Here is a 25,639-nt window from a genome sequence, read left to right on the forward strand (position 1 = left end):
AAGCCGCAAGTACATGCAGACGGATTATTTTTTTCTACATAGAAAATTATGGGAACTATACTGTAAGTAACCCACGCACATTAGATTTTCGTATATTTTGAGATAAAAAATAAAATGTATATTTGTCCATACACAAATTTTTTTTTCTCTGAATCTATCAACTTTTCAAGAAATCATACAAGAATAAAAGTTGTTAGGAATGTTATTATATATCACATAAAAAAAATTTGCTCGATACTCCACAAGTTATTCCTATGTCCAAGAATTATCAATTTGGGCCCACTGCGTGGCGTTCCGATATGACCCTTTGGGACCAATGCAATATCTGCGATATCATACTTCTTGGAATTAAAAATAAAATTAAAAAATATTATTTCGCACGTTCGGTGTTCTCAGCCTAAAATCACCGTAGCCATTGTTTTTTCTCGCTTCTTACACCCAGTAACATTGAAATATGAATAATTTTAAGCTAAACTATCAATATGTCTAAATGGCATTAGAATAGACAAAGTAGTGTTCTAGTTATTATTTAGAGGATGGAAACGTTGTGAGTTGCGATTGTTTTTTTTTACAATGTATTTGTATACGACTCCAGGTGCATATCCATTTTGAGGTAAAATATAGCGCCATCTAGTTGACGTGTTTGTTATCACTAGAAGCAGATTTGATAGAATCAATGTGTCGATGTAAAATAACGTTACAAAATAGCTATTTGGTAATCGTCGCGACATCTAGTGTACCAATAGGTACTAAATACCCGGCTACGCTATCTTGTATGACGATTAGCAGTCCTCTTGAGTTATTGGTCCATGCCTGAATGTAAACATTATGATACGATAATCTTATGGCGATTATTGCTTACGATAATTGCGTACGATTTTTCGTTACGAAGCGTGCGATAAACTCTCTCCGTCTAAATAAATAACGCACACACTCAACATAGCCCCGCACTAGGGAAACTTTGTGTCACGGGTGCCATGGTCACACACATAGACAACCACAAATTACACCCAAACTCACGAGAGAAATAATACAACTATTTCTCCCGGCCCGGGAACCGAACCTGGGACCTCTGCGTGGCAGTACGGCATGGTAACCGTTCGGCCACGGAAGCAGTTAATGGGCCTTTATTCAGATTTTTGTCATTTACTGCGCTCTTACAGCGTTCATAATGAACTTAATTTAGTTACCTACCACCTTGCATATATATTGTATAACATTATCATTATGCAAGAATGTACTGAGAATTGAGTGATGATATTTCATACATAGGCCTAGAAAATTATAATCTATACGGGTATATATTAAGTATATATAAAATAGCAGAGCAACCGAATACATGAAAGGATCAGTGATGTATAGCTGGTCAACGGATAAGCAAAATGGCAATCTTAAGAGCCTTATCACACTGGCGATTTACGAAGGATTTGAAAGCGACGCGACAGCGCGGCGTGCCCGCCGCGAGCTTGCAGGGGCAATGCTGTGCTCGCTTGGCGATTTGAAAGCGATGCAAATTCGCAGCGAGCACGCTCTGAGAGTCGTATTCTAGAACTCTACTCAATGCTCAAGTCAGGATTGCACTGGAAACATAAGCACTGGAAATACGACCCTAATGGAAGGGACTTGAGTATGATTTCGAGTGCTTTAAACCATACTCAAATCCTGGCTTGAGTACTTGGTACTTGGTGCAACGGGCTGGTGTCCGCAACTCGACGTCAAGGCGCCTATTTTGCGTGTTGTGCTTTGTGCTTGAGTATTGAGTAGAGTTCTGGAATATGACACTCAAATCGCCAAGCGGCCGCGGCGTTTTCGCTGCGTGCTGTCGCCGACAAATCGCTCGCAAGTCGCCAGTGTGATAAGGCTCTTAGCGTCGGTCAGGGTTACCAATTTCAAAATAAAATTTAAAATAAGAAAGAGCAGATTTGCAAATCGTAGCACTGTCCAATAATTTCATTATCACAATTTCTTTCTCACAGCTATTGGATATTGCATTCTTGCTTGTACGCATGACGCAATCGCAACAGCAAATTAGCAGTATAACAACAGGATTTTAAACAGTTGTTCAATAATTAGTCATAAATTGCAATAAGAATAATGCATTACATTATCTGCTATTGTTTTAATTACTACTTCTACTAGAGTGTGCATAAATACGTAATTACTTATTTAAGTATAAATTAAAAACACGGATCGATGCTGCGGTTGTGCAGTTGAATCGTTCCATTTCGAATTTGGCTAAAGTAGTAGTCATAGAAATTTGTATTCGGGTACATTCAGTAATCCGAAGATTGCCGACAGATATCAAAACAAATAGTTGTATTGCATGTTTATGAACTCTTCAAAGCCTTGACGTCCCCAAAGCCGCAATGGGCCCACTTGGTGAACTATTGACGATTTCAGTGGCACAATGGTTTACGATGGCATTGTGGGTTCGATTTCCAGTAGAACCCATTTTGGAAAAGCACTTTTCTATTTTGATTCTAGTCTGGCCGTTCTGGGAAATACTCCAGAGTGAATTTTGTTGTCGTTGATACTCTTAGTACAGGGAATTCCCAAATTGATTTTAGCATAAAAATTAATGACTATATTCGCTGCGCAGCAATTTATAAGTTAACATAATCGTATGCAAATAACAGTCGCAACAGCTGCATTACTACGCTTACAAGTCATTATTACTTACAGGTCATATTTATCAAATACAAACAAAGAAACAATAGGTCAGCTCGAGATTGCGCTTCTTATAAAGTTTATAGCACGTTCTTGTTCCGATATGAGCATAATTTGGATTGCTTGCGAACATAAAAATTGTCATTCGCCTTACTTTCTCAAACTCGTATCTTAAAGCACAAAAGTTACTGAAATGCAAAAAATGGATTGTAGATACAAATTTTTGCAGGCTGATTTCACCTCACATTTCCTTTTCACACACTGGCTTTTACCTATTTTTAAAGTAATGCACCCAAATTAACTTCCTTGATAAGTAATTCAAAATAAATAGAAAGTTTTGCCATTTCCTAAATAATCACTCTTTATAAGATACGAGTTTGAGAAAGCAAGGTATCAATATGCCTTTAAAATATAATAAGTAAGCCTGCATTAGCAAGTTCTTGGAGCAATCATCCACTGAACGTACTATTACTTCTGTTTTATCTAAGTAAGGGTTATTGACTGTATTGACAATTATTTTGTAGCAGTCCAGTGTCATATGAATAATTTACGATCAGCGCTTCATTTTATGTTATGGCTTCGACGTCGCAAAGTCGTTAGTTACGCCAACTGTCGCTCAGACACGCAACGCAGTTTGTTCAATAAATATGGCACTCCACGTCTATCAATTTCATTGTCAATGGTGTTTCTTAAGAAAACTAGTATACACTATATCATTTGGAAACTATAACTTATTCTCATTGCATATTGGATCGGTTGATTCTTTGATAAAAAATTGCTAAATAACTAAAAAAAACAGAGTAGCAGAGTTGCTGTATAAAAACTAACTATAACAGTTAAATCACTCATATCTTCGGCTATAGTTTAGCAGTTACGTCAGAAAACTTACCGCTTTAGCCATGTTGAAGATAGCCAATATATGATTCTCGTTCGAGAGAAACGCGTTTGTGTCAACAGTGATGTAGTTGTGTAATACAGGCATCATGTCCGTAAAGTATTCGAAGCCTTCCTTCTCGAACACTTGATATAATAGTTCTAGAACCTTCCACATATCTTCCGATATTGAGTTCTGCGTCAGATTGCACAGCAGCGACATCGCCTCTTCATAGTATTCTGAGAAAGAAAAATTAGGCTTACAGAGCTGTCTACAAATTGAATGAAATGGAATTACATAAATAAAAACACTCACCCATAATGTTGTGCTGCAATATATGTCCGACAACTCGCAAGACAGTCTTTTCGAGTTGCGCTATAATTTCAGGATTGTCTTCCATCACGTTCAAAACCGTCTCCATCGTATTGAGTATACCCATGGCCGTGATCGCCTTCTCATCTGTGCCGGAGTCAGTTTCTAGAACTTTACTGAACGTCGTTGCAAGATGATCAGTAATTTCATATGCCATCGGCATCAAATGCTCAGTGTACAGTGGCACAATTTTCTGAAGTACACTGGCTATGTTGTCGTTTTCAGTTTCACGAATGACTTTGAGTAATTCAGTAGTTACTGCTTTTACTTGCGGTTCTAGAATTTTATGCACTTTTTCCTGTGCTACTAACAGCATCTGTATGGCAATAGCAGCTTCTACTTTCACCGGTAGTTCGTTGTCATTTAGGAGGGCATTGACCACATGCCTTACAGCCTCCACCAGATGCACTTCGTTTTTAAAGCGTACGTTGGCGAAGCAGTGTAGTACCCAGCAAGCTCTGGCCCGCATGTAGCGGTAAGGGCTGCTGAATTCCGGGAAGACATGTTGACTCAGAAGAGAATCAATCTCCTCCTTGTATAACTTTTTCTTGAGAAGTAGGCCAGTGAGCGTTCCCACCATGTGGAGTGCTCCGTCTCTTTGCTTCGGACCAAATTCTCCATTTCTACTAGTTAACACTTGCATGCAGAGGTGCATCGTGCGCTCCAACATGTCTTTTCTCTTCTTACAGCACGACACGAGTAGCGTCTGTGCGGCGGTTACGGGTGATACAAAGTCTTCAAATATGTCTACAAAGAAATGTAATTTTTTTTTGTTACAAAGTTTGCAAATGTTAATATTAAAAACATAATGTATGCAACTGAATACAACCTGCCAATGCACATTGATCTCAGGCGAATAATACAAGGAACTAGGGCGTCGAGTACTTACAAATTGCATCTATGTGCCTCGAAGATCCTCTTAGACAACTACGCAGCATTTATAAAACGCAAAAGGAGCCTAATACGTTAAATAAATTTATATATATATTTTTAAATAATCTTGTATTCGTGTATGCCTTGACAGTCGTTTTTTGTAAGTAATTCTCAAAAAAGAAGACCAGTGATGGAAAGACTTACCATACTTTAATCGAATGTACTCGTGGGGATCTGTGTTCCAGAGTTCCTCATCAGAGTCGGAGTACGACATAAGCGGGAAAAGCACATCTTGAATAATTGCAAACATATGCGGCTTCAACAGCTTCCATGAATGCGCGTGCGTCACACTGGATACAAAAAATAAAATTCTAATGTTTTGACAGTATTTGCGATAAATATTTAAATTAATCAAACCAGTAGTTGAAACGCGAAAGCGTACTTTAGTCTTGCCAACGATAACTGAGCCAGTGCAGCATGGGTGTGCACAATTCATGCTCTTGACTGTAGGAATAAACTAACGTGCTCATTTTTGAGAACAAAACGAATCCTTCTAAATTTGTAGCTCTTTTAATGCAATATGCGTGTTATTTTTAGATTTAGATGTCTATTTAAAATAAGATAACCATTAAAACATTACAGAAGTAAAAAATATATTAAAGTTTCTTTAGGCATTTTTTTTTTTCAACATTTATGTGTAATTTACACAATGCTTTTAGTTTTATGAATAACGTTACAAAAATAAAACTTATTAATTTAAACTTAACAAAAGCCTCAGCTGTAGGAACTTGTTTAAGTAGCAAATCGTGTTTCAGGATTCCTACATCATGTGTGGTCCTCTACGCACTTGGGCGGTTTGTCATACTATAGTAATTTATACTCGCTGCAGTCTTGGTCATAAATCGTCGAAGCGGGACAACGGTATTGGTATTGGCTCTCCCTCTCTCTCTCTCTCATTTCAAATTAACACATTTTTTTAATGTAAGATTCTTAACATTTTTCGAATAATTTGACTGTGTTTTAAAGTTTTCATTTTAATTAACTTGGCATTCGCGCAGCAAACGACTCGAAACATAATCGATGTTTATTGAGCAGATACACCTAAAACGTTTTTTGGTTCGTCTTATTCGCCGCAATGGAAATTTTAACGTGGCAAATGCAACTCGTGGACAACGAGAGTTAAAGAAAACAATGACGAGTTGTATGCTATTGTTGAAATCAATCCATCGCGAAATACGGAAAAATTTAGCGGTATTCTTTGACATAACTATACCCTATACCGTGGATGCCGTGGATGTGGGTTATGACGACATTTTTTATTATGACAAATTTGACATCGTCGTAATTCACTACGTGGATGTGTGCACAATGTGGATACGTGAAAAAAACATTTCTTTTTTCAAAATAAACATAGATAATTGTGGATTTTGTGATTAATGAAATATCTTTAATTGAAGTAAAATATTTTACATAATTTTATTACCAAAGAGATGAAAGATAGAGGCATAGAAATATTACAACATTTATTAATACTTAAAGTTTTTAAAGATGTTTAGGTATGTCCTTTATGCGAATAAATCTGGGCTATTTTGAAAGAAAAAGTGTAAAATAAATTTTTGTTTGGTAAACAAAACAGCCCGTTACCTGCTCTACACGCTGCCAAATTTTCGATGTTTTATTTGGCTAATTAGCACTACTACACGCCCCACGTTCAGTAACGGGCCTGGGGTTCGATTCAGTACCTTACGATAACTCAGTTGTCGACCGATTCGATTTATTCGATGAATATTCTGCTTTGATTGATTCGAATGTCGGATGGGGAAGCAGATAATTAAAAATATGCCGACGATCGGCGTTTGCAGATACAGAATATATACCCACAATACCGACTTATTCGCTCTAACGGTAAAATATAAATAATACTACAACGGGCAAACCGCGTTTAACTTTGCAGTCTGTAAATTAATCGATACAGAGATTGGAGTTTTAAGGTCCTTTTTCACCGGCGAGGCGAGATAAGGATATGAATTTGTATGCGGAAATGGTCTGGATGGACGAGGATTGGCGAGGCGAGAGTACACAAATATTTGTTAATGTAATATTGAACCTTATTGCTGCTTAAATAGAATAATATACTCTGCCATGAAAAAAATATTTCTCGCGCTAATTGCGAGTGCCCGCACGACCTCGCGATTACTATAGTCGTCACTAATTAAGAGACCAAATTTGACAGCTAAAGAAGCCGATAGTATGTAACTTGGAATCAACGAAACAATAAACACAATTACGTGAGGCGCACTATAAATTTCCGGAATGAATAAGAAAAAAATACTATAGATGGTCAAAAATATACTATTCTTTCTTAAAATATTCTCCGCTAGCGTTAATGCAGTTTTCATACGAATGAATCAATTTTGAAAACATTTATACCACTCCTCCGTGACAATCTCGGAAACATATTTTTCATACTCTTCGACAGCCTCTTCAGGTGATGAAAATCATTAACCGCGTAACTGGTTCTTAATTTTTGGAAATGAATAAGGCACAAGGTGACAGTTCGTGACCGTACGCGGGATGGTGCATAAGGTCAACGTTGTTCACCTTCGAAAATTCGTTTGTCTGTCTGGCCGTGTGAGAACTGGCATTGTCGTGGTGCAAGTTGATACAGCGTTTACGGTTATTTTTACGGAGGTTGTCAATAACTTCCGACAAAGAAATGGTCGTGTAGCAGTCTCTCTTCACGGTACAAAGATTTTTCAAAGCAACAGCAGCCACGTGTCCAGTTTTATTAAAAAAAGAAGCAATCATCCGCTTAGAGGCACTTTGTACGCGCGCCACTTTGGTTGGTTTCGGCTATCTCGAAAGACCCGTACGCGCGATTGCTGCTTTGTTTTGGGATCGTAACTATAAATCCATGTTTCGTCGCCTGTTACTATGTCCCACACCAAATTTGACGCCTCTACGTTGAATCTGATAAGCATGGCATTGCACCAAGTGACGCGATCCGTTTTTTGAGCTTCAGTCAAATTGTGTAGGATCTACCGAGAGCACAGCTTTTTCACACCCAAATGTTTGTATAGTATTGATTGTATTGAGTCATGCCTATGCCTAAAGATGAATCTCATGGCATGTCACATGCCCGTCTGTTTTGATCATACAGAGCATAGCATCGATGTTTTTGTTGTTCACAGCAGTGGACGGGCGACCATCACGAAATTCGTCACTGAGATTCACACGACCGCGTTTGAATTCTGCAAACCTGGGAAGCTCCGCTGAGCTGTTGAATTACACTTAAAGTCGTAGAAAATCGTACTACGAAAATTTTCACAGGTTAAATCCATAGTGATGTAGACAACCAATTTCTAAAATGACGCCACAACGTAAAAACAAGTGACAGTCCGATGAAACAAACTGTATTCTACAGCCAAAGAGTTCCATTTTCGAATGTTGTAATTACTTTTTAAATATTGTTTATATAAGTGGCCAGTTCCGGAAACTTATAGTACGCCCTGTGTGTTAGCATTATTGAATTTAAAAAATACATAAATTTTATTGAAACATTATATAATATGACAAATTATATTTGAAGTACTGTTTTCGCACGACTTCCAAAATAAAATGCAATTTTGAGTTACCCCGAAACGTCTCGAAAACAGTTACGTCCTCAAGCAATTTTTTTTAAATAATAGTGTTATGAGCAATGAATCGCCGAATTTCACCGAGTCACTTCGATTTCTCGGAAGAAATATAAAAAAATTATGAACATTATTTGAGATTGTTTGTTGTTGACACTGACAACTTCTAACTTATTGCCAGCCGAATAATTGAAACTTTATGAAATACTTGGTTTCTTGGTAATTTAATCTTTTTATGTAATTGTTTTATCGATGAACATACTTATTTACACTAAATTCTCGTAATAAACCATTTATGAATATTATAAAATCAAAATTAAAAGAATTGAATACAATTCATCGTAATGTAGGACAATTTTACAAAAATAAGAGGAAAAGATACAAATGAATTGCTTTTAACAGAATTGCACGATTTAGCCTTTTAGGCCCCCTGAACAACAATGAAGCGAAAAATAATCTGAACAATCACAAACTCTTCAAATTTTGAATCGATTTCTCGTGAAAATTGTAAAATGTGATTACCGATATGATTAGTCCACATCCCTATTCGCGTCACGATGATAAGTCAAATTTGGCCTCTTATTTGGTGACGACTATATTAATATCAATCGCGCGATTGTGGGGTACTTCTTCCGTTAATTATTTAATAATAATACTTTACGGGACATGTTACTTCAGCCGGGTATTTATCGCTAGACGAACTAAACAGCACGGAATCTTCACTATCCACAACCACAGCGCGAGTTTGTTGAATGGCAAATGTTGGAAAATATGCCGGCGAGATTTCAATTCTCGTCTCACCTCGCCGGTGGAAAACCATCTTTCGACTTTATCATTATTAGTGATGAAAAATTTACAAAGAAACAACCACGGATAATCAACCGATCTTCACTGCTATTTGTCACTAGTAACGCCAGAGCTCATTGCTTCCAAATAAACCATCTGCATTTACAAGAGTTGCAGTTTGCAGCTCTTTGCCACCTTGATTGGGGTATCGACTATAATAGTGTCGAATTAATGTGCTCCCGAAAAGACAGACTAATAGAAGTACGGCAAATCGAAACATGTATTTTTCTGTGCTGGTACTAATAACTCAAGAGGGAAAAACAGAACTTGTAGCTTCTCGTGTCGTGCATAGCGTAGGTTCTAGTATGATTATAAATATATCCATTTAAAAATCAGTCATCCTAAAGAATAATAAATACCATGCTATACCAATAATACTTTTTTAAAATAAAGTTTGGGTTTCACTATACTTTCACATAAGCTCTATGGCTGCACGTCCGTTGGTTAACCTGTCAGTGGTAATTTTATATGCCTAATGAAAGGCCGTCGCCTAATGCTGCTAAGTGCCGCCCAATTAACCAGCCGACCTCAATGTCAGAACCGATTTCACATAGTTCAACAAATCCACTGCTGGGAATAGACCCTTGGGTATATTTTTTATAATTTATTTTAACTTACTTTTACCGTTTGATTACGGTTAGTGACAGGCAACCTACTGAGGTATATTTTTCAAACGACAACATTCAAGTCTCAACTAAGCTTGCTTTAAATGTGTGCGCCGCGACTAGACCATACGAAAGAAAGTTTATTCGTCATTTTCATTGTTGCAACTAAATACTGTCGATTATTTTTGGTAAAATCTAATCAAACTTAAAAGTATTTAATTACAAAGACCGAACCAGTGCTTTCTACCAAACCGTGCCAGACGCCATGCCAACTAAGCTACGGAACGAACCAGCGAACCTTACGAATTTTTCTATGTGTTTGTTGCAGATTGTTTTTGGTTTTTAACGACTTTTTTGCCGTAGCGCCATCTTTGAGAAATCTATTTCTGCAGGTTTGCTAGAAGACGCTGGATCGAAGGATTTCTTCCAAATTGTATCTTTGTACTAATAATAATAACAAACTAGTGGAGTAATTTAAAAAAAAACCCTGACATTCAAATAAACTCAATTAAACGTATTTTACAACTATCAACAATTTCAATCTGCCACTTTCTGTCGGCGTTAACTCTGTCTCGCATGTCTCTTTAAACATTTGATGCGCTACTTATTAAAAAGAAAACGGAGTAAGAAAAACCCATTGCTTAATAGTAGGAGCAAGGTAAATAAATATGACGTACGTATGTGGTGAAAGACGATCAAGAGGGTTTCGTGTTATTACATAAATTTTTTTTGCCGCTCGTGCTACTCTGTCATCCTGGGCCGTAGTACAATTATTATTAATTGCTCACCACTGGTCAATGTAGCTGATAGTTTGCTGTAGCACCCTTGGAGACACGTAGACCTTATTTCTGTACTGATCCAATACCCTCAGTAGCACCTCCAAAATGCCCCCAGTGAATGTCGTCAAGTACCATTCAGCAAATTGTACGTACTCTTCTCTCGTATTCACGGGGCTCCCGTATCTATCAAAGTTAAATTTATCAAAATGAAGATTAAAATAAATAAATAAAAACAGACAGACATCGTACATTTTATGGCAACACTCTTAAAAAGTATGGTACAGTATATATATATAGTTACCTCTAATACTATTAAAAATTATTCATTCTTAAAACGACTTTTGAAAATGTCCACTTTATGAAAACAGAACAGCCATCGCGATTAGGCTTTGAATAATTCAGCTGCAATAACACTGAGTATTGTAATGTGTGCATCAATTTGCACTTTTACCACAATATAAATGACAGAATTTGATATGCGGTTAAAATTACGCAAACTTATTTGTATTCGGCGATTATTCATTGCAGAGTATGCCTAATTTGCTATTATTCACAAATTTATTGGGGCTTATTCTTATTTTAACATAGGATTGGTGTAGTGTTCTGAAATAGTAGCTATTTATTTGTGGTGACCTTGCCATAACAGTTTAGTCAAATCAAAATTTGTGATCATGGTTGACCTTCTCGTTTACGCTGTATACCATCACGATTTAAGGTTATTAATGACAGGATGATTATTTGATATCAGCTGGTAACGCACAGCGACTTATGTCCACAATGCACCTAAACGGTGCGTTTGAATAACCAATGCAATTGCGTTAACGTTTAATAAAATATAGGCAAATTTATTTATTTATCACCTTTTTTTGAGTAACAAATTAACTAAACTTCTAAATGTATAAGAGTAAATATAATTTACCACCAAAAGAAAAGTTAGCAATAGAAGTGGCATCAACAACCCTCAATTGCCAGGTCACCACTGCAATATTTTATAGATCAGGCATGAAGGCTCGCGTTTGTTTATTAATATGTCACTGTTACAGAACAAAAGCCTATTAACTATTCAACCATATATCTATCTCTACATAGCTAGATATTATAAAAAAATTCGTCCCTTAAATAAGAATAGTTAAAAATTTCTATAATTTATTTGATTTCTAGATTTGGTCATTTCCAGAAGTGGACATTTACAATAGTGGTCACTAGTCGTCAACAAAATGCTTAAGAATTTCAATTTCCAGCACATACCATTATTTATTTATTGGCCCTTTGAGCTTTTTTTGAGTTTAGTAGTAGATATATTATGTAGATGAATAGATATTTTTTCTTCGAATATTTTTGTCATCTTACAACAAGATCTTTGCTAAATAACTTTGACTAGAGCAGTAGGAGGATCGCAGGATACAATTTAAAGGAGTAGGCGTGTGAGGTAAGTGAAAAACTCACAATTTTGAAGAATGCTGAGGGACGGAATTGGAAGGAGTTAATGATCCACACATAGTTTCTGAACAGCTGGAGGAAAAAAAGAGAGTGTTAATCTATTACAATGGGAAAAGGCTACTACGAAACCTTAAAACCTAGCACGCCCTATGGAGTGAAATGTCACCATGATATATCTTCGAATTGCAATTTTCTCTGCGTCAAACGTCACGCGTGCACTCGGCCAGGCTCTAAGGAGTATATTTTTTAAATTTATATAATCAAGTGAGTTTCTTACCGCTCAAAAACCCTGTACAAAGTATGCACTGCCCACTTCTTGCATTTCCACCAAGGCAGCTCCAAACGCTCATCTTCATCTACTTGCAGCGTGTGCTCTGGCACTGGCTGCTCCATCACTATCCGTAGCACCTCCATCCACTTTGTGAACACCTCTTTCGTAATCAAATCCAGTGGCAAAATGTACTACAAAAGATGATGATATCATTGCCTTTTTATTCAGTACTAAAACATATATAATTACATTTGAAATACTTACCTTCACTAGGCCAAAGAAGCATTTGAGTATTTGTTTCTGTATCAAAACGGACTCCACTGAAAGGTCTGTTTGGAGATTCACAATAAGGTTGTACATCATGGGTAAAAGCAGGTTCATAGCCTCTATAAGGGGTACGCGCTTTTCAGCCTGCTGGTACTCATAGTTTTTGATCAACTGATACAAACAAAGGAGTGCACCCATCCAGCTGTTCGCGTCTGGGTTTTGCAGGTAAATGTGGATTTTGTCGACAATCTGCGTCCAGCGCGTAGGGAAGTCATGTTTGATGATTGTTTTCAAGCAGACGCAGAGCTGAACTCTAATGATATCAGGAGCTTGAACTATAGCATCCACTATTATGTCTCTGACCATGGCCCGGTCCTGCTCGTGTATGCTGAAGGGGAGGGGCTCGCCTTCCTCGGCGTCCTTCTCCTGCCATCCAGAGGTAATTAGGTTCTTTAGGTAAATGGCTCCAGCTTGGCGTAGTGGTATGCGAACCTCATTCAGCATTACAACTTGTAACAGTGACGGAGCAAAACCAATTATTTTATGTATCTGAAACAGAACAATATAATGTTTGGAATGGAAAAAATATGATAACCGTGTCCGTTCAAATGTTAACAATAAATGGATTTAATTACAGAATTGTGAACTACACACCACACACACAAGTAACAATTTTTCAAAAATTCATGATATCTACTAACAAAAATAAAATAAAAAAATAAGGAACAAGTTTCACAAATAGATACATCTCTAATTACTCATTTATTGGATGACTAAAAAGAACTGTAACATAGTCATAATACAAAACATCATACAGCTTCAAATAACACAAAAAGAATGACAAAGGTTAGTTACTTTTGACCACATGTCAATTGCTTTTTTCTCTTTTTTTTATAATATCAAGTGGCGGGACGAACAAGTCGTGCGCCTGGTGATAAGCTACAGGCCTGACCATAATAATTGCAGTGCCACTTCAGAGCTTGAAATCGCAAAGATCTGAGGGGCACTGCCACTGCGCCCGTCACCCTGAGCCATAAGTTGACAAGTCCCATGTACCTGTAATTTCACCAGCAACCTTTACCCTTCTAAACCGGAACGCAGTAATGGTCACATTACTGCTTGGCGGCAAAAATAGGTAAGGTGGCAGTACTTCCCTAGACGAACTCTTTCACAAGATGCTCTACTGCTGCTGATCGCAGTGAAGAAGTCTGTACAGACCTTAATAATATTAAGCTGTTGTTATTATTATTAGGGTGGCTTCATTCAATATTCGACTTCATAGTTATTACCAGAAATATCTGAGTGACAACTTAGATCCCAATTTTTCATAAAAATAAACCTAAACTCAGTTAAAGCACTTTCACTAATTTTTTTATTGCACAATAAACACAGTTAAATTTCATAAAGCAAGACTTCATGACAATGGAGCTTTTCGAGGAATATATAAAATAATTTCATTCCCAATAAAAAATAAACTATTAACGATGCAGACAAAACGGATGAGGTGCGAGATACTCTAGGAAACTATAATTTTGCTTAACAATTGTGTCATTATGAGCTCTATACCCCACGTACGGTGGGGTAGGGCTCGGCCTGTGGCGTGTGGTTAGGTTTTAATTACGGGGTGTGCTTATGCTCTTTGGTCGCACAGGGTTAGTACTATGGGCGCCTGATGAGGGGGTACCGGGTGCGATTCCCGGTTTGGTCCAATTTAGAAACAAAGATGTTAAATCTGTTCTTTTCTGAGTATTGCCCTCAGAGTTATCGTTATTTTGGTATTCATGGGTATCATTTAGTATTCATATTCATGAAACCTACCAAAGTGGCGCGCATGGAAAGTGCCTCTAAGCGGATTATTGCTTCTTTTTTAACAAAACTGGACACTTTAGCACAACTACCGTGAACAGTGATTGGTACCCGACCATTTCTTTGCCGGAAGTTATTGACAAACTCCGTAAAAATAACTGTAAACGCCGTATCATCTTGCACCACGACAATGCCAGTTCTCACACGGCCAGACAGACAAATGAATTTTTGAAGGTGAACAACGTTGACCTTATACGCCATCCCCCGTACAGTCCCGAACTGGCACCTTGTGACTTTTATTCATTTCCAAAAATTAAGAACCATTCACGCGGTCAACGATTTTCATCACCTGAAGATGCTGTCGAAGGGTATGAAAAATATGTTGCGGAGATTGTCACGGAGGAATAGCATAAATGTTTTCAAAATTGGTTCATTCGTATGAAAAGGTGAGATTTTGAGAAAAAATAAATTCATTTCTGACCATTTATAGTATTTTTTACTTATTCATTCCGGAAACTTATAGTGCGCCCCACGTTTTATCAATATTATTCACTACACTATCACTAATGCTCTGTCACTCACTTCATAAATTTATTGACATATTTACGTATTGTAGTAAATATACAAGTAGTCGTTTGTCACTGAATATACTTCTCAGACTCTTTTGAAAATGACTACTTTCAAGTGTTTGAAACAAGAACTAATACTATTGGATTTGCTGTATAGAGATGATTTTGCATATTTATTACAACCTTTGGTTTAAAAAAATGTGTGAATGACAAAAATAAATTAATGAAACAAGAGAGGAAAGGTCATCGATTATTTAGATGGGGACATAACATTTAAAAGAAGAAGAAGAGAGGATAAATATGATGCAAAGACGTTTTCGAGAAGAGCTTGGATTAATCATTAATAAACCACTTAAAACATCAAAAATCGAAAGGATGATGAGGAGATGTTACGCCTATTGAAAGTAGACCAATTCATCAGATTTCTGAAAAATATATTATGTAATAATAATAATAGGCCATGATAGAAGAGGCAAGAGTCTAAAACAGATATCCTAAATAACAACAAGTATAATTTCGATTTTTCTTGTCTGGTATTTTTATTTTTCTTTTTTATTAATATAAAATTAAATTAATTTTTAAGTAAACAATTTAAAATAATTTTAAAGTAAAATTTATAATCACTTTTAATTTACTAGGTATATGAATTACCGTAATTAAGCATTTCTACTTTTTGATAATAAATATTGAATAGTATTTACCAGAGAGAGATTTAAGATGTTGCACATTTTTTTTCTCTCAACTGCAGGTGGTTAAACAAAAATTGATATGCATAAAAACACTGGCATTATTTCCAATATTTATTTAAAAAATGAAAAGGTATATCTCTAAAAACAAAAAGTTACAGATTTTTTATTTATAAGTGACCTAAATTTTCCATAGTGCATTAGGCCATCTAATGCGGATTGGGGACTTTACACATTTTGTGAGAGTGGTGAACCTTCTTCAATGTACAGGTTTCATCACGATGTTTTTTCTTCACCGAAAAGCTCATGGTAGATTTCATATTAAATTTTGCACATAAATTCCAAGAAACTCAGAGGTGCTATGCGGATTAGAAACCACGACCTCTGCTTGGGAGGCGGTATGTCAAACCATTATGCTACCATGGCTTTTTTGAAAATTCTATATTGTGAGGAATTTCTCACCGTTTTGATGTTTTTATTTCTACATGTAACTGCTATTAAAATGTCACCATTGCATTTGATATGCAATACTAGATTAGGGACTTATATGCTTTTTCTTACTATCCTTTTCGTACTGGTTCCAATAGTATTTGGAATTTCTCCAAAAACAAAAACTTGTACCTGAATTTGATCTGTAGATGACAAATCAATGTTCCATTTTCCGGCCACTATCTTAGAAAATTTTGACCTGCACAATTGTATTAACTTCGAATATTTATAACAGGCGCATAATTGTGTAGGAACACAATTTTATTTAGATGAGCTTTTATATACATTTAAGCAAAATACAAAACCAATAATTTTGTTACAAGTATTGTTTATTTGGTGTATACAACATCAAGACCAACAATTATAGACATTTCTTACAAGCAAAGTCTACAAATCGACACATCCGAAGAACAGAGTCCGATGTGATTATATACCGAAAAAAGAATAAGTACGTTAAGAGAATAATTTCGTTATTCAAACTAAGGCCTACTGTAAGGTGTTTAGAGAATTTATATATCTTATTTCGTTTCGAAATATCGAACAACACTCAATCTAACATCCGCAGCGAAGAAGAACGACCGAAATGTACTATGTCCTGAGAACACGTAGTCTTGCACATAGATCTTTGTTCTACGGATGAGTCGAAATACTCTTAAAATGTACCTATTCAAATAGTACTTTTTATCACAATAATTCTCACCAGGTCGTCACGTGTAAAATACTTATCAAAATATTGAGTGGATGTTCTTGCCCAATTTACACCAGGAAAATAATCGCCATGCATCTATTTGCTATTGTTCTGTTTCTTCCATCGGAGTGTATTTAGAGGTATCTATGTCATCTTTACACTCGTCTTCCAATTCTGAGTACCCCCAGCATCATGACTACAAGGAGTTTTCATTTCAGATATCGAAATTGTCTTCACCAGTGGCCTCTTTATCGGACCCACACAGTTATCATCAATTTCTTTGTCAAATAATTTACATATCACACTGAAATATCCTGAAAAAAAAAAACAGATAAAAGTATGAAAAAAGTAAGCTCAAAGTCTTGAAAAAAAATCGTAATTTTATGCAAGCTACATATTCTTTAGAAAGATGTTTTAGACTTAGTCACATTAAATCATGAATGTATTCATACGGTCGGTATAAAAAAAAACAGTATTCCAAACAAAAAACGATAAAGCAAATACTTACAATCCAAAAATGTGGGTGGTCTGCGAAAATCCGTCCGAACTGACATATCGGTGCTCAAGTCGATGCACGAAACGAATCTTATATGCAAGGTAAAAGTTCGTTTAACGCGCAATCGTTTGAGGAGGCCCCGTTCAGATAGATAGTTTGAATTGAAAAACTATTCGTAAATCAATCAAATGTGTATAGTTGGGTCCGAAAGGACTAGAACACCAAAATTCATTTGAATATTTGATACATATCATTTGTATATTTTGTTTGATAACACGTACTCTCTGTAGAAATTTTATAATACCTTGTATTTCTTGCTAAGTGAAATTGTATTCTTTTGGTAATAATTATTTTAAACCATTAATCGTATGAATTGTATTGGACTAAGGTAACTAGCAAACGTGGTAAGACATTCTCCAGTGCCATCCTCCTACTATTGGTAAATTTGACCCAACAGAGGTTATAAATAGAATATGGAGCAACGTTCAGTATTATAGTTTAGTAAAAACAAATAATTCAGCACCTTATGCGAAAACAATGCTGTGCGAAACCATACCAGCGCGGCATGTTAATACACTGAAAGATTATGGAGCCCCACGCTCAATGCAATCTCGATTAACCAAAATGACTTTGCTATTTGGTCGCATTGCCAAATTCTCGAGCATGTGGATGGACATGATGGAATCCCTCACCTGCGACAGTTGTTCCTCCGCCTGCTGCCTCTGCTCAGGATCGATTGTAGCGCCTAGAATTTCGGTCAGCTTTCGTGTGTCCATTTTTCCGATATTGACATTAAATTTATAAAATAAATACTTTTATATCGAGGGGCATAGGCCGCCGCCGGGCGTGGAAGTAAAAAAGATGGATTGTCTATGGCAACCTGGTCACGTGACTCATCTAAAATATCGTGACTTCAAAAAAGTCATGACATAAAAAAGTCTATGTTTAACATATTTCTTGATGGGATTCTACCCGGGTAAATACCCAAGATGGGAAAATACCCGGAAATATTCCCATTGATTCCACCCGATGGGTATTTATGTTTTTATTGTTAATATATATTTATTTGATACAGTTAGAATATTGACACTTACAGTTTTCGTGTTATAATGTAATACGAAATTACGTGTAATCCTGACTCACTTAGAAAAATAAAACACATACTTCCCGATATGGTGGAAAAAAAATATTTATACCGTTGTACGCGGATAGGCTCCAAGGCAAGGAATCAAATATGAGAACACATGAATGTGGAAAATGTAAACGAGTGATCAACGGTCTGCAAAAACTTTAATACATGGAGGGGTTATTGTGCACTTTTATGAGATGCACCTTGGTGAATTTCTGTAGACAATAAAAAATGTTCGAAATTCAAATAAACAAGATGGCCGCCATACAAATTTCGAAGACCTATCACTATAGTTGCTGGAAGGAATGTAATAGAGGCTAATAGTGGTCAACTGCTAGTGTAAAAAAAATTCAAGATGGAGAATCCAAAACGGCGGCCTTTAAGTCTTTAGGAGTCCTTAATCATAATTTGGGGTCAAAACTTTTTTTTCGCTATTTGGATATGTAAAGCTACAAGTTTAGAATCACTTAGAAGAATAGAACACATACTTCCCGATATGGTGGAAAAAAGATATTTATATCATTGTACGCGGATAGGCTCCAAGGAAAAGAATCAAATATGACAAGACCTGAATGTGGAAAACGGCCTGCAAAAACTATAATACATGGGGGGGATTTTTGTGCATTTTTATGAGATACACCCTGGTAAATTTCCGCGGGAAGTAAAAAATGTTCGAAATTCAAATAAACAAGATGGCCGCCATAAAAATTTCAAAGCCTTCTATCACAGAAACTATTAGAGATACGTAAAAGGTGCTCGAAGGAATGTCATAGGGGGTAACACTGGGCAACTGCCTGGGTTAAAAAAATATTCAAGATTGCGATTTCAAAATGGAGGCCGAAGAGAAACTTGCTTCGATCCGGCTGAAAATTGGCATGTCAGGGTCTTTAGGAGTTCTTAATCATAATTTGGGGTCAAAAATTTCTTTTCGCCATTTTTTAATATAATATGCCTGCCATAATATAGATAGCTGCCGAAAGAGATTTGCTCTGATTCGACTGAAAATTGGCATGTGAAGGCCACTAGAAATACGGATAATAATTTATGCTCAAAATTTTTTTTTCGCCGTTATAGAAGCGTTCGTAGGCGGCAGAAAAAATATTGCTCACATCCCTTTGAAAATTGGCGTATGGGGGTCTCTAGGAGTGCTTGATAATAACTTGTGATCAAAATTAGTTTTTCGCCTTTTTTCAATATGGCTGCCATAGAAGTGTTTTTTGGCAGCAGATGAAAATTTGCTCTAATTCGATTGAATGCATGTGGGAGTCTATGGGTGTTAAACTTTAACTACTTATCTTTTATTTGTTAAATTTATAAAATCTTTATTTTTTTTAAGCTTTGTTATGAAAAATGCACTATTATGCCTAAAATACAGGTACACATGTACTTAGTTTAGGCATCGCAATTGCACTATTAGGCACTAAGATTAAAATGTTTAATTTTACCATAATTATTTTATATAATTTAGATTTTTTTTGTTTTGTTTATTACTGTTTATTTTAATATTTTATCTTCAATTACATTGTTTTCATTATAATTGTATTAGATTAAGTAATATTGAAATAAATTTATCTTATCTTATCTTATCTAGTTAGGTATTTAGTTATTTTTGTTGGTTTTATAATTTATGTGCATTTTATTTTTATTTTTTCTTACAGTACGGCATGATTTATATTAAATAATAACAATTTATTTTCGTTATTTATAATATATTACATTATTATTTAATATAGGTACAATACGACGGAGTACGACGACGGAATAATAATTTGCAGTCAAACTTTACTTTTTACGACCGTAGGCCGAGATGCTGAGGAGATCGAAGCCCGAAGCGTCGAAAAGTATTTTGGGAAAAAATGCCAGACAGCTCCACCCAAATTTCTGGTCTCAAAGTCCCTACTTTAGGTGCAAATTTGTTGTACTATGAGTACCAGAGTAACGATAATACTGAGGGCAATGCCCAGAATACCCTGATCAGAACCAACTTAAATATATTTTTTTCATAAATTGGCTCAAATCAGGGATCGAATCTGGAACCTCTTTATCAAGCGCCCATAGTACTAATCATTGTGCCACCGAAGAGCATAAGCACACCCCGTGATATGAAACCGAACACGCACCGCAGTCCGAGCCCGACCCCACCATAGGTGGGGTATAGGGCTCGTTATATAGGTACCTAAACGAAAAATATAATCTCATGTGTTAGACAGTTGTATGAAAGGATTGTTAATTTTAACTGTTAAATTGTTTATAATTTCATCTCAAATGTGAGGTGCAAATTAATTACTTACTTAATTTAAATTACATTGATCCTGAAAATTAAATTGGAGTAAAAACGTAGATGTGGAATAATAAAATATGGAACAAACAACACCTTTACATTACATCTCTGTGAGAATTGGTGTGAATTTAAATAGCATTAAGTTTGAGGTGGGGACTGCGGAGCCTAAGAGACAGATCTCAGCTCACGTAGTATCCCGCCTCGATAAAGCTATTAATTGCACATTTAGCTTTCAAATACGAATGACAAACCGGCATTTTAAAATTTTATCACAATAGCGTATTATAATTTTGGAAGCACAGACTGGCACAGACAAATAATACTTTGACAGTTATTTGAATAACTGTCGCATCTACCATACAGCGGCCAGGATGTTCCCATTGAAACCAAGCAGGTTTAACACCCCCCCGCAATGTGAACATCCTGTTGACAATAACAAAGTGAACACACACTTAAATTATACATATAAAACACTGCACACCAATAAACATTGAATATAAAAATATCAACCTGTATATACACCTGCCTATGACTAACTTACACACCCTATATACATACAATAAAACCTTAACCTAAACTTAATAAGTGTGCACATTTGGTGTGCTTTAGTTTCGGCAACGGTTTTGTAAAAATGTCCGCAATCATGTCTTGTGTGGGTATGTATTTCAGGTGAAGATTATGTAATATAAGTGAGTCGCGGGTGAAGTGGTGTTTAATGTCAATATGTTTGGTGCGTGCATGATAAGTGTTATTGTGTGCTAATTTGATAGAACTTTGATTGTCAGTGTGTATGATGATGGGTTGTGGAGTGACGGCGAATACTTCGGTTATGAACGATTTGAGGTAAATAGCCTCCTTGCAAGCCTCCGCCAGAGCCATGTACTCGGCTTCTGTCGTGGAAAGCGCTACTGCACGCTGCTTGCGAGCTTCCCATGATATAGGGGTACCGTTCAATAAAAATACAAAACCGGTGTATGAACGTCGGTCCACAAAATTGTTTCCATAGTCGGCATCAACATAACACACGGGTTGGAACTGACCTGATGGTTTAAAATGTAGTCGGTGATCCTTGGTGCCTTTAAGGTATCGAAGAACACGCTTAGCGGCCTTACAAATGGCAATGTACATTAGTGAGCCGATAAGTTCCTGGTACGGGACTTCTTCTTCTTCTTCCTTTGTAGGCAGCGTTAGTTTGATGCCAGGTTCCAAAGGTGTTGTCACCGAAATTGCATCTGTCATGCCGAACTTATGAATTAATTTTTCAATGTATTTGGTTTGGTCGAGAGTTATTTCTTCGGTAGTTTGTGTAACTCTCATCCCCAGGCAGTCCTTGAGGATACCAAGATCCTTAACTATAAATTGCTCCTTGAGCTTATTTTTAAAAACATTCTTCATGATGTCATTTGTACAGACAATGAAGAAGTCGTCAACAAACACAGCAACTACGAGAATATCATTACCATCTCGTCTGTAGTAAATACAGTGCTCATTTGTTGCTTGGTTTAAGCTGAGTTTGTGCATAGCTTCGCACACTTTGATGTTCCATTGTCGTGGAGCTTGTTTAAGACCGTATAAAGCCTTTTTAAGTAGGCATACTTTGCCCTTTGGGTCGGTAGAGAAGCCTTCTGGTTGTTCCATGTAAATTTCCTCATTTAGGTCACCATTCAGGAACGCGGTTTCGACGTCGAGATGTTCTACTTGCAGCTGATGTTTAGCAGCAAATGCCAGTAGAACTCGGACTGACGACAGTCTAGCGACCGGAGAAAAAGTTTCGCCATAGTCCACTCCAGCTACTTGGGTGAAACCTTTGGCAACTAATCTGGCTTTGTATTTGGTGACTTGTCCACTTGTGTCCTTTTTGATTTTGAACACCCATTTACATTTCGTAGTTTTCCTGTTCACTGGTCTATCGACAAGAATCCATGTCCCGTGTTTTAATAACGAGTCATGTTCAGCCTGCATTGCTTCTACCCACTTTTCCTCTTGAGGATGACCTGTAACTTCAGTGTAAGTCTCCGGTTCGAGATCTGAAGTCATGTAAAGCTTTTGTTCTCCATATTTTTCGGGGAGATTCCTGATTCGGGTTGGATACCTTCTTTCAGGTTCAGGTGAGGGCTCTACGATGAGTTCAGGGTCGGGAACATCTTGTGAGGATGTTACAGGTCCTTCTAATAAAGGTGACGGCTCCGGGGTCACAGGTTGTGGTTGAAGCTGTGGCTGTGGTGACGGGCCTGGTTCATCATCGAGTGGAACATGAAACTGTATTAAAGGTGTCTGTGGACATGAATGGGATTCAACACAAGTGTGAGGAACAGTTTCAAAGGTTTTGTCCTCTAGGAAGACAACATCTCTAGCGAATATTATTGTGCGCGGATTGTGGGGATCTAGGAGTCGGTAGCCTTTGGTCTCAGTTGAGTAACCTGTGAACACACATGATTGTGTTTTTGGTTCAAGTTTACTTCTTTTTTCTTTTGGCAAAAGAACGTGGGCCTGGCAGCCAAAGACCTTCAGATGAGAAAGATTGACTTTGTTGCCGGTCCATAGTTCTTCTGGAATCTTGTTCTTCAAGGACTGAGAAGGCATACGGTTCTTTAGGTATATAGCCGTATTTACCGCTTCACCCCAGTAAGCTAATGGTAGCTTCGCGTCTTGGAGCATTGTTCTGGCTTTTTCGATAATGGTTCGATTTGCGCGTTCGGATACTCCATTCTGTTGTGGAGTGTACGGTATTGTGGTTTGATGCACGATACCGTTCTCCTTAAGAAACGTAGACATGTCCTTGTTGACATATTCGCGACCATTATCTGAGCGCAGAACTTTTATTCGTTCTCCAGTTTGATTCTCCATAAAATGCTTAAACTCTATAAATTTTGTAAAAACTTCGGCTTTAGATTTTAAAAGATATCCAAACGTTTTGCGACTAAAGTCGTCTGTAAAAGTTAATAGATAAAGGGCTCCGCCCCACGAGTGCGTACTCATCGGTCCGCATAAGTCCGAGTGAATTAATTGTAGGACTTTACTCGATCTACTTTTTGAGTTTGGGAAAGGTTTCTTTGCTAGTTTGCCTTGTATGCAAGGAATACACTTATCATTGTAATTCCCACTAAAATCTACGCCGATATTTTTATTTTTCAAAATACGCAAACTTTTTGCATTCGGATGACCGAGACGCCTATGCCAGAGCAATGCAGGCTCCTTGGCATGTGTGTACGTAGCATGCGAACTATTTTGTACGTCAAGCTTGTACATGCCTTTGTGGTTTGAGGCTGTGGCGATGACAGTATTTGTCATGTGACAGTCATCACTTTTAAGTATTTTTGCGCCGTTAGTTGTAAATAATACATCGTAACCCTTTTTAACTAAAGTCCTTACGGACAAAAGATTTGTAGCTAAGCCAGGAACGTATAAGACGTCACTAATTTTATGTACGTCGTCGGAAATATGTATATTTACCGTACCTTTGCCATGGCTGAGAAGCTTCTCCTTGTTGGCAACTGTAATAGAAGTAACATGAGACGATATTGACTCAAACCAATCTTTCCTATTGCTCATGTGAGAACTCGCACCCGAGTCTATGAACCAATCTTGTGAACCTGTGGAAGGAGCGTTAGTGAAACAAGATGAAAGTGTAATATGTGATGTATAATTTGAAATACACGTTGCCGAAACTTTCTTGTTTTTTATTCTACATTCACTCACAACATGCCCTAACTTTTTACAATACGAACAAAACAGTCTTTTCTTTTGTACGTTTTTCTTAACATGTAGAGCAGTAGGCTCATTTGGTTTATGTACATTAGTACTTGTAGAGGCGCGTACAACTAGGGTTGTCGAGTCCTCTTTTAGGAGAGCAGCAACAACATTTTCTGATGTGATCTTCGTGTTGGAGTGTTCAAGCGCCATGACTAGTGGCTGGTAACGCTCCGGAAGGCCAGTGAGCATAATTATGGCAAGAAACTCGTCGTCCATTGCGGCGTTTATGCTCTGTAGCTCTTGCTGTATTGCTAACGCTATGTTCACGTACTCTTGCATGTTTCCTCTAAATTCGTTGGCTAAGAGCTTTTTCATTAGCCCTAGTCTGCGTGACAAGCCACTGTCAGCATACGCCTTTTTAAGGGAGTCAAAGGTTTGTTTAGCAGTTTTAGCTGACCTTATTACGGGATAGACGGATTCGTCACAGGATAAGCAAATCTTCGCCCGTGCTTTGGCATCCTTTCGCTTGGCGAGAGGGTCAGCTAGGTCGACATCTGCTATTACAACGTCCCATAGGTCTAGGTCAGTAAGGAGACACTCTATACTGAAAACCCAGGTGTTGAAATTTTTCCCGGTCAGCTTGCTAATGGTGGCTGACGATTGTAGTGCCGGTAGGCTTACCGATGGAGTATTTTTATTTTCCATAGCACTTTTTTTTGCAACCAAAAAAAAAGTTAACCCATAACCTATTATAATTTTGGAAGCACAGACTGGCACAGACAAATAATACTTTGACAGTTATTTGAATAACTGTCGCATCTACCATACAGCGGCCAGGATGTTCCCATTGAAACCAAGCAGGTTTAACATAGCGAACATGGGGAGCACCGTGACGTCACATTTTTATGTCATCGCGAGTGCCGGCGACCAATGACTGAAAAGATTAACACAGTGCTAAACATGGCTGCAAGGTCACAGCTGATTTGCACAGTAATTTAACAACGTAAAAATTGAGAACGACAAACGAGATGAAGACATTTTTTGTTTCGAAAAATTTTAAGGGTATTGCGGGTTTTGACGCCTGTTTTAAAATATTATTTTACCTTAAACATTATTTGGGTGTATAATTTTGGTTTTAACTACGAGTGAGTTTTAAAATTGAATTTCAAAAAG

At 37.1% G+C, this 25,639-nt stretch overlaps 1 protein-coding gene across 2 annotated transcripts in view; it reads right to left on the reverse strand.

Annotated features, from left to right (window-relative positions):
- LOC113239197 (importin-7) overlaps positions 1-18,211 on the reverse strand; it is a 32,524-nt gene extending 14,313 nt beyond the window's left edge. Inside the window, exons 1-8 of one of the 2 annotated variants that reach the window (XM_026476081.1) lie at positions 18,056-18,211; positions 12,627-13,178; positions 12,369-12,553; positions 12,098-12,163; positions 10,661-10,834; positions 4,991-5,136; positions 3,857-4,660; positions 3,557-3,780 (exon numbers count right to left, since the gene is read on the reverse strand). In XM_026476081.1, the coding sequence (XP_026331866.1) occupies positions 3,557-3,780; positions 3,857-4,660; positions 4,991-5,136; positions 10,661-10,834; positions 12,098-12,163; positions 12,369-12,553; positions 12,627-13,178; positions 18,056-18,139 (2,235 nt within the window). In that variant the 5' untranslated portion in view covers positions 18,140-18,211. The remainder of the gene's footprint in view (positions 1-3,556; positions 3,781-3,856; positions 4,661-4,990; positions 5,137-10,660; positions 10,835-12,097; positions 12,164-12,368; positions 12,554-12,626; positions 13,179-18,055) is intronic. The other variant, XM_026476082.1, reaches the window with a different exon arrangement.
- Positions 18,212-25,639: the final 7,428 nt, after the last annotated feature.

This window comes from Hyposmocoma kahamanoa, unplaced genomic scaffold, assembly GCF_003589595.1.
Source record: "Hyposmocoma kahamanoa isolate Upper Pololo Valley unplaced genomic scaffold, ASM358959v1 99702, whole genome shotgun sequence".
Lineage (NCBI taxonomy): Eukaryota > Metazoa > Arthropoda > Insecta > Lepidoptera > Cosmopterigidae > Hyposmocoma > Hyposmocoma kahamanoa.